Genomic DNA, 10466 nt, shown 5'->3' on the forward strand with positions numbered 1-10466 from the left:
TATTCGGTTAGACAAAATCGTACATATTTTTTAGCTATTATTATATCTAAGTATAGAAAATTGACAGGAGTGAACCGAAAAAACAGCTGAACACAGATGGCACTAAAGTCGATCGTTCCTGTCTAAGAGGGACCAAGAAGAAGGTAAGTTTTGAATTTGATTCGGCCATTGTAGTGGCGGCCCAAGGCGGCCTCAAACAAGAGGAATGGCTTCCTAAATAAAATTATAAATCTTTAATTATATAAAAAAAAACGTCGTTCTGGCTTTTTATGGCCGCAGTAACATTTTCACCATTTAAAAAGTCAAAGAATTCTTTATGTGCCTTGTTTTGGTTTTATTATAAAGACGTTTTTAGTTTCTAAAGTATGTCGTTTCTTTATACCTATATTGAGATTTAATATTCCATTTATCTATATGTATAAAAATTAATGCTTCTTTTATAACTCAATGTAATTTTATAACTCAAAAACGGTCTCACCAATTAAACCAAAAGTTTAGGCTTTGTTCGGACAAATTAGTAAGTAGGTAGATGATTTATCTGAAGTTTTCACAAAATCGGTCGAGCGGTTCTTCATTTAGCACATTTTTTGCAACAATATGGTGGACTTAAAGCAGCGTTCAAACCAAACTGACAACTGACTTTTTGTTCTAAAAGCTCCGAAATTACTGAAACAATTTGAAGATTTCTTTCACCTTAGGGAAGCTACATTAACCCCGAGTAACTTAGGCTATATTTTAACCGGGTACGTACGCAGTACTTCGCACGGAGCACGAGCAAAAACGCGGGAAATCGGCTAGTACGTAATAAAAAAGTTTGAATATACATAAATATATTTTACATAGTACATGTATGCAATGTATAAGACGTAATAAACTGTTTAATTGCAGCCGTCCGCACTTACAAGTAGTTAAGACAAACGGAATATTTCAATCCCATGGATCGTTTGGATCGTTGGAAAAATACATGTTTTCGTAGGGGTTGTCTCTGGCAGAGGCCAGAGGGTTTCCGTCACTATCCGACAAAACTCCACTGACGTATAGACGTATCCTCACGGCTATAGCATTAGGTCTTCTTACTGGATTATTGTTCAGATCAGTGGAATAACTTAGCACAGCCGTGAAAACAGCGTGCCGATTAACGTGACCTCTTATAAACGTGTCCAAGCTTGCCTCCATTCGGAACCATCTCGAACCACCGCCTCTGTTATGGCGCCAAGACTGTGGGAAAATGTTGTATGTTTCCATCGGACCGCCAAGCCTAGATGCGACTATGTGTCCCCTCTCATCGTTATTACTAGTTCCCGTGATGATGTCCATATCTCTGTAATAGCGCATCACCTCCGATGTAAAACGTTGTCGCCCCGCACCAACAGGGAGCAAGGTGTTAGTAGTTATCACAGCACGCACCACTAACGGTAGGTTTAACTGATCTTCTCCGAAAGGTCTTGGGACGGGGAACACTGTGTACGAATATATGGGATCAGTATCTGCAGTGATGGGGTTCTGGCTGCTCCATTGGCGCACTAACACAGTGGGATTGTTATCTTCGTGTCTGGAGGCTACAGCTTCGACGTCAATCGGGCATGTGGGATCTAGTGCATTAATAATTTGGCGCTTGCATATCGTGTCCGTACGACATAAACTTCCACCAGGCCTACATAACCTGGTAAAATCTTGGTCAATCTCATCCAGGGTATTTTGGTATGCGGGATTTAAAAAGCATTGTTGCCATGTACCACTGCTATCATAACAATATGGCAAATCACTAGTTTTATAAATCTCACAAGGAGTTTTGCATTCTTTATAATCTTTAGTTCTATAGTTTATCAGAAGTATTTTTTTTTCTGGATAACACTTCTGCCATTTGTCGACAACAGCATGGCACCAATAGTAGCTATACCCACGAGTTGCACAAGCGTCGGAACACGACACGTAGTCATTGTGAGTTCTGTAACTTTCAGTGGCTGTCCGTGCAATCAGTCGACTGCAATAACCCCAATAATTTGTACCGATGGCACACCATTGATAGCTTTTACCATTAAAATTCCCACAGTTACTTGTGCACAATTCGTTGTCCAGGGTTCGATATTTTTTGGTGGAAATCGACGTCATCATGCACTCAGTTTCGTGAGCATGCCAATCGTATGTGCACATGCCCTGAATGCAATTTCCCAAACAGATACCAGGGTTATGAATATAAACTGTATAGGCCTCCAATCTTGACTCAAAGGTCCATAGTTGTGCTGTTTCGAGACATTGTAGCACAATTAAAATGCTCGCTGGTTTTAGAAGCATTATGTTGCCTGTTTTAAAACAGCTTCAATTTGAACTACAAGTGCAGATGTTATTAAATAAGATACTGGACAAGGTACGCAATGCGTGCACTCCATCACAAGATTCAATGTTCTACGGTGACCCCTTGCAGTGATAAGTTACAGTATGAGCTCAGCACGCGTCACGGAGGTCAATAAAATCAGCTTGCCATTCGTAGCGGCTTGTGAAAAGCTGAGCCTTTGTTTGTCTTCTTTGAGCATGTAGTCTTGTACGGGACATAATACACATCTATACTAATATTAAAGCTGAAGAGTTTGTTTGTTTGAACGCGCTAATCTCAGAAACTACTGGTCCGATTTGAAAATTTCTTTCAGTGTTAGATAGCCCATTTATCGAGGAAGGCTATAGGCTACTTTTTATCCAGGTACGGGAAGTAGTTCCCACGGGATGCGGGTGAAACCACTGGCAGAAGCTAGTACACTGATAAAACCTGGACATTGTTTTTTTGATTCAAATAAAAAAGTGTGCACACACGATAATACATTTTATTTTTGCATACTTGTTAATGTGTTAATCTCTCTTATCAACAGAACATCATTACGCACAAAACACATTGTAATAAACAGAAGGGGTGCAAATCTTGGAGTGGTAAGGAGATGCCTCTAGTAAATAAAAATTCACAACAGTAATATTTTAATACCTACATAAGTAATAATTGAAACCAATAAGAGTAGTTGCACTACACAAACATGGTATCACGTATATACAAAATAAACACTTCTAATATCCATCTCTTGAACACCTGTGGTGATGGTCTTTCGCGTATCAAAGCGCAAACGGGTAACGATTAACCGATTCTAATATTCCCAGTATCTTGAAGTGTGAGGTTGAAGGAAATAAGAAAGAGTTCAAGGATGAAGCAGAGCATGAAGATTTGCCTCTGGGAATCAGAAATTCACAGCGATCCTGAAAGTAGTTTGAGGAATTGGAGATAGCTAAGAGCCTGTAATGTTAAGACCAGAACGAACGATTAAGCGCACTCTGCCGCGATATTGTTGAGTGTTTCTAGCTGTTCCTGCGACAGCGCATACGTTAATCGCAGGGAACATCTGGATCGTTGGAAAAATACATGTTTTCGTAGGGGTTGTCTCTGGCAGAGGCCAGAGGGTTTCCGTCACTATCCGACAAAACTCCACTGACGTATAGACGTATCCTCACGGCTATAGCATTAGGTCTTCTTACTGGATTATTGTTTAGATCGGTGGAATAACTTAGCACAGCCGTGAATTCGGCGTGTCGGTCATCATGACCTCTTATAAACGTGTCCAAGCTTGCCTCCATTCGGAACCATTTCGAACCACTGCCTCTGTTATGGCGCCAAGACTGTGGGAAAATGTTGTATGTTTCCATCGGACCGCCAAGCCTAGATGCGACTATGTGTCCCCTCTCATCGTTATTACTAGTTCCCGTGATGATGTCCATATCTCTGTAATAGCGCGTTACCTCCGATGTAAAACGTTGTCGCCCCGCACCAACAGGGAGCAAGGTGTTAGTAGTTATCACAGCACGCACCACTAACGGTAGGTTTAACTGATCTTCTCCGAAAGGTCTTGGGACGGGGAACACTGTGTACGAATATATGGGATCAGTATCTGCAGTGATGGGGCTTAGGCTGCTCCATTGGCGCACTGATACAGTGGGATTGTTCTCTTCATGTCTGGAGGCTACGGCCTCGACGTCAAGCGTGCACGTCAAGTCTAACTCAGTTATGGCACGCTTAGTCTTTAAATGGCATAAGCGGTACCCTTCTTCAAAAAATCCACCAGGCTTACAGGATCTCCTTAAATTTTGGTCAATCTCGTCCAGGGTATTTTGATATGCGGGATTTAAAAAGCATTGTTGCCATGTACCACTGCTATCATAACAATATGGCAAATCACTAGTTTTATAAATCTCACAAGGAGTTTTGCATTCTTTATAATCTTTAGTTCTATAGTTTATCAGAAGTATTTTTTTTTCTGGATAACACTTCTGCCATTTGTCGACAACAGCATGGCACCAATAGTAGCTATACCCACGAGTTGCACAAGCGTCGGAACACGACACGTAGTCATTGTGAGTTCTGTAACTTTCAGTGGCTGTCCGTGCAATCAGTCGATTGCAATAACCCCAATCATTTGTGCCGATGGTACACCATTGATAGCTCTCACCGTCAAAATTACCACAGTTACTCGTGCACAATTCGTTGTTTAACGTACGATATTTCATAGTAGGTATCGATGTCCCTCTGCACTCAGTTTCGTGAGCGTGCCAATCGTAGGTGCACTTGTTCTGAATGCAGTTTCCCAAACAGATTCCAGGATTGTGCATGTTGGTTGTGTAAGCTTCAAATGATGACTTGAAGGTCCATGATTTCACTGTTATGATACTATACAGTATAATCAATAGGCACGCGTGTTTAGGAATCATTGTCTTTTTGTTAAAATTGTTTCACTTAAGAACTGATGCAGAAGAAAAATTTCGTAATGAATCACTACGGAGTTCTGTGGAGACAACGCGTGCTGTCACTCACAGCGTTCAACAATAATAATGGCTTAAAAATATAAACTGACCCCTTGCAATGATAAGTTAGTCTATCAGCACGATAACATAGTTAGGTATGTTTTTATTCATCACAATAATTCCAAAGTTTGTCTAGAAAAACTTGCTGTGCTGTGATTTCCAGTGTCGTTAATTTATTTCTTGATGTACAATAAAGTATAATCTATCTATTTTAAATAGGTTATCGAATAGGATTCACAAAGATCGATAAATTCAGTAAAACTTATCATAATTACAATGTGATTTTTCAGACTAGACAATATGAAAGATAATTATCATAAAATCTGTCTATCATGATGCATGAAACTCCGAACCAGGCAAATGCCGTCACTAGCTTCATACAAATCGTCTAACAGTATCTTCTCGCTCCTAAATGTCTAAATACTGTAATATATGCTTAAAATATCAGGTTTTAGTATCTTACAAGAAGGTAAACATGGCAAGCGAGGGAGAGACTTTTACTGATTGACTGACCCATTGGTCTATGGTAGTCGGGGAACATAGTGCACCTGTGTCTGGGCGAGCACTATGTCCTGCACAGTTGGCTTATGTTATTAGAGAACAGCCAGGAACAGTCAGGACACCACTAATACATTGAAATAGTAGATGTTCAAGTAGATGCTCGAGTGTTTTACCACCCTTAAGCAACGAATTTATAACCATTCAGTTGAAATTTTCCATTATTTGTCACTTTCTTGCAAATCAATAAAATTCATTACAGAAAGACATTCATTGAATGTTCTATGTATTGGCTGCGGATAAGCGTAGATCAGAGGTTATCAACCCTGTTTTTCCAGAGCAAAATTTATAGTCAGAAGTAAACTAAATATTATGTTTTTACTTCGTTTTCCTTATTTGTGTCTCAGTTATCTCATTGACGACATCAGAGCCGGCTTCAGCGATCTTGGAGCCCCGAACGAGTGTTTTCAGGGTGCTCTATTCAACGGACTATCAAACATTTCTGCCATTTGTTTTTGTTAATCTGTGGAGTCAGAAACTAACGAAACATGGGATATGAAAGTGAGAGTGAAGCGAGCGCAAAATTTTTCTTTCAGGTCCTGAACTAATTAATGACCGGAATATAGTGAAGTATAAGGAAAATGGCGCAATTTTTTTGCTAGTTTGGGGACTAAGTATTCATATATATAGGACGCGAGGGGTACGAGCGCTAATTTTTAAGCCAAATTTTACCATTTCGCTCAAAAGCTCGTGTAATAGTTACCTACCTACTTACTGAATGTCAAAGTAAACATCCACGCGGATGGCGGAGAATCCTGGTCCCGTCCTTGCAACTATCTCGTCTTTAGGCTCGATGAAACCTTCTCATAAAACGACAAAATAAAGTTTTAGGAATGCCTTTTTGTCCTATTATATTGTTTTAGTTATTTATTCGTATTGATGAGAAACAGGAGAAACATAGGAGAAATCGATAGAAGATAAACACTGAAAATCGTGATTAGATGAGCTAGCAGGCGCGAGCGGAGAGTTCGTAAATTCTTTTAGGATTGAAAAGTAATACAGAAAAAGAACTGATCAGCGCCCAGATCTCTCTCGCGTGGCGCCCCCTAAGGGCCGCCGTACACGGACTGCTCGAGCAGTTAGCGGCTGAGTGAAATACACGGACCGCTCGAGCGGTCGGCGTCGACTGCTTGAGCGGTCGGCGTCGACTGCTTGAGCTGTCGGTTGTTGACTGCTCGAGCTACGACCCAACTGCTCGAGCAGTTGATTTTCTACCACAGTCGAGTCATGGATAGTGACGAGGAAGCACTGCTTTTGCTGCTCCTGCTCAGGCGGAGACGACGGCGGCGACGTCAAAAGAGAAAATTTTGGGTTCATCCAATTTTGCAATTAAGAGAACAATTAAGTCGGAGAGCTGTCGACTGCTCTAGCGCAGTCAACGGCTCGAGCAGTCGGTGTATGCCTCGCAACCGCTCGCGAGCGGTCGACGGCACGATGGAATTTCATCATGCAGTTGACGGCTTGAAGCGGTCGCGACTACTCGAGCAGTCGTGTGTACGGCAGCGAATGAATGACTATAGTTCACTGCGCGGTCGCGGCTTTAAGCAGTCGGTCTCAACTGCTTGAAGCAGTCCGTGTACGGCGGCTCTAAGATTCTCAGCAGCGCTGATTTCGATACTTTAACAACGGTTACTTAATCACTTTAATCATTATTTTAAGTAGTACTTTATTTATTTAATGTGTATTTGTGGAAGTCCTATCAAGATTGTTTATCTCATTTATAACGGGTGATTTTTTAAGTGGTATAAGATTTGATTTTCAAAAAAAAACACAAAAAAATTTGAAAAATTTGATGAAATCTTTATTGGAATCGATAGAACGATCAATTTAATTTAATGTTTGAAGATAATTTCATGCAAATGCTGGCCGCGGCTCCGGTTTAGATGGCCCATTCGCAAAGTCCAATTTCGGCACACTCTCTCGAATAAATGCTTCAATATCGGCTCCCAGTGCGTCAATCGTTGCTGGTTTATCCCTCTAGACATGAGCCTTAATATGGCTCCACAAGAAATAGTCCGAAGGCGCTAGATCACACGATCTAGGCGGTCAATTGACGGGCCCAAAACGTGAGATAAACTGTTCACCGAAGGCGGCTCTCAATTGGGCCATTGTTTCGCGTGTCGTGTGGCATGTGGCACCGTCTTGTTGAAACCACATGTCAGGCATGTCCAATTCTTCCATTTTAGGCAAAAAAAAAACATAAATTGGAAGAAGTGCGCGATGCACTCTCTTAACCGAGCATGCATTTTGACAGTAAAATTCAATAATTTTTTTTTTGTTTTCTTTATTTTAAGGGCTTTATCGCTAAGCGATAACGTCGCCCTGTAACATCAACTTAATCACTTACTAACTACAATCACAAAGTAGTTACCTACTTATCAAAAATTCAATAATTTGCAAGCGTTGTTCGTTCGTAAGTCGATTCATGGTTAAATTATAGACCAAACTGAACAAGTTTGATAATGACACAAGACACGATTCACGCGTGATCTGTTAAAAACACTGTTGCCAAAAAGATACCAGCAAAAAAATCATCCGTTATAATATATGGCATTTTCTTAAGCGTTACGAATAAAATTCTAAATGAAGAACGCCTATTGAAGATACAACAGTGGTGCTTATACTGAGGGATTGCTCTTATGAATTTGTATGCTGTACATGTGTTTCGGTTCCACTATTTTTACCCGCAGATTAAGTATCCAATATAATTGTGAGTAGTGTCCTAAATGCATACATATAAGTACCTACCTACACATTAAAACAAAGGACAGTTTCTTTCTACTTAAACACCGCTCAACAGATTTTTTGCGCGGTTTTCATGATGAAGCTCTTTCTAGTATAATATAGTTGTTTCCTCGTATTTCAGCTGCATCTCGAACATAGTAGATACTCCTTGCTCCCGAATAAAAGCAGCCCATGGGCTACTCTCAATCAATTTCGTATTAAAATCCGTTCAGTAGTTGTTCAAACAATAGGTAACAAACGTTTACCCTCAAACATTTTGTAAGAAGTATTATTTACTTGCAGGTAATTTGTATTGGAGTATGTTCACCTTACTTCAGAGTAGGTAAGTAGGTACTTACCTATAAGGTAAACGTACCAATACTCGTCGGATTTCGGAAATCACTGACTTTGAAGCGCTACTGTGTGTTAAATATTCAATAGAAAATGAAAATTTTTGCATGACGTGATACAGTATTTATTCGTTATTCTAAGTAACTAATGTTTTTTTAATAATTTTGATGGGTTTATATACTTCTTAAAGCAAAAGTAAAAAAAGGTCGATTTGTACCAATAGTCGTCTGATTTGTACGGATACTCGTCAAATATTCCCAGTACTCGTCAACTTTTAATGCTAATGTAAACTCTCTGCTCTTGAACATAAGGTTCAAGTTATGTACATTTTTTTGTGCATGAATTTGTTAAGCATACTTGTGCCTTTGAAACATTAGTTTGATAGATAAAAACCAAATCCCTATTTAGAATAGCAGGTCATAATCTGTTAGAAGAGCAGGTATTCAATAAAACAGATACATAGTTGCATTTTAATTTACTTATATTCCTATCTATCAATCGCTTGGAATCACAAAATCAGTCTATAAAATATATGTTATATTTCTCAATCATAATAACCATGTAGTCATTTGCATATGTAGCACGAGTAAAATAATTACTATTAAAATATTTAAATTGTAAAATAAAATAATTAATTTTCACAAAAAATAAAAGCCATTTAGCGCATGCTAAGCACGATTAGTAAAAGTCTCTATAGACAGTTCAAACTGTCTTAAAGGTATCAATAAAAAAAATATGATAAGGTACAACTAAGCGTTCAGACCCAATAATAATAATATCTAATAAGCCCCGCAGGGCATCTGAGGCGGATGACGGGGAGTAGCTACCCCGCGGGGCTATATATCCGAGTGCTCCAGGGAGAGTATACTGTCCCCCATCTCCGGCCTGCCGGAGTGAAGCATGACGGGGAGATAGGTTTCCCACCTCTTGGCCTTCATTGGCCGATCAGAGTGGAGTCGCTAGAGCAGGGTTAGCAGCCCTGCTCAGAGGGTAGGTGCCTCGTGGTAAGTGGCGAGTGGGCTGGTAATGCTGGACCCACAGTCCGCCGAGGGATCCTCACCCTTCAGCCGCTCATGTACCTGTTGCCCTCTTGTTGCAATTTAGCGAAAGATTCCCGGGGGCCCAGTAAGTGAGGTGGCAAGTCTCCACCTGCCATTTTTACATGTAGGTATTTAATACATTGTCATCGGCAGGTGCCATATTATTATTTAAAAAATTTGTATGGACGAAGTTATCCTTACGAATAACTACCGGAGGTATATTATGAAAGACGGGACGGTTGATATATGTCGGGCTGTCACCATCCGGGTGAGGCTATCAGGCATATTATGGTTATATCTGGTGGTTCTTGTTTGGCTAACGGTGAATATTTGCACAGGCATAAAAAAGTGGCCAAGATCATCCACCAGCAGCTTGCTCATCAATACAAACTTGTAGATCTTGAGGTACCGTACTACAGGTACTCCGGCTGGTCGGAGTGGAGTATGAGGGGGATAGGTCTCCCGCCTCTGGCTTGCCTTCATTGGCCGTCCAGAGTGGAGTCGCTAGAGCAGGGTTAGTAGTCTGGCTCGGAGGGTAGGTGCCTCGTGGCAAGTGACGATTGCGCCGGTGATGCTGGACCCGCAGGGAGCGTGTATCCTCACCCTTCAGCCACTCATGTCCCTATTGGTCTCATGTTGCTATTCAGTGACGGATTCCCGGGGGCCCAGTAAGTGAGCTGGCGAGCCCCACCTGCCATTTTAAGATGTATTTTATACATTGTCATCGGCAGGTACCATTGTTCCTCATCATCATCATCCTCCGAGCCTTTTTTCCCAACTATGTTGGGGTCGGCTTCCAGTCTAACTGGATTCAGCTGAGTACCAGTGCTTTACAAGAAGCGACTGCCTATCTGACCTCCTCAACCCAGTTACCCGGACAACCCTATACCCCTTGGTTAGACTGGTGTCAGACTTACTTGCTTCTGACTACCCGTAACTAATGCCAAGGATGTTCAA

At 40.9% G+C, this 10466-nt stretch overlaps 2 protein-coding genes across 2 annotated transcripts; both read right to left on the minus strand.

The window, feature by feature from the left end:
- Positions 1-460: 460 nt before the first annotated feature.
- LOC135117588 (uncharacterized) lies at positions 461-2656 on the minus strand. The gene has a single exon (XM_064037028.1). The coding sequence runs from the start codon at positions 2293-2295 to the stop codon at positions 928-930; it is 1368 nt and encodes a 455-aa protein (XP_063893098.1). The 5' UTR covers positions 2296-2656; the 3' UTR covers positions 461-927.
- A 145-nt stretch (positions 2657-2801) lies between these two features.
- Positions 2802-4892, minus strand: LOC126056969 (uncharacterized). Its single transcript, XM_049851970.2, has one exon. The coding sequence runs from the start codon at positions 4741-4743 to the stop codon at positions 3367-3369; it is 1377 nt and encodes a 458-aa protein (XP_049707927.2). The 5' UTR covers positions 4744-4892; the 3' UTR covers positions 2802-3366.
- Positions 4893-10466: the final 5574 nt, after the last annotated feature.

Source organism: Helicoverpa armigera, chromosome 11 (assembly GCF_030705265.1).
Source record: "Helicoverpa armigera isolate CAAS_96S chromosome 11, ASM3070526v1, whole genome shotgun sequence".
In the NCBI taxonomy this organism is placed as follows: Eukaryota; Metazoa; Arthropoda; class Insecta; order Lepidoptera; family Noctuidae; genus Helicoverpa; species Helicoverpa armigera.

Coding starts and splice junctions, on each gene's coding strand:
- LOC126056969 (XM_049851970.2), bottom strand. CDS start 4,743: ATGATTCCTAAACACGCGTGCCTATTGATTATACTGTATAGTATCATA.
- LOC135117588 (XM_064037028.1), bottom strand. CDS start 2,295: ATGCTTCTAAAACCAGCGAGCATTTTAATTGTGCTACAATGTCTCGAA.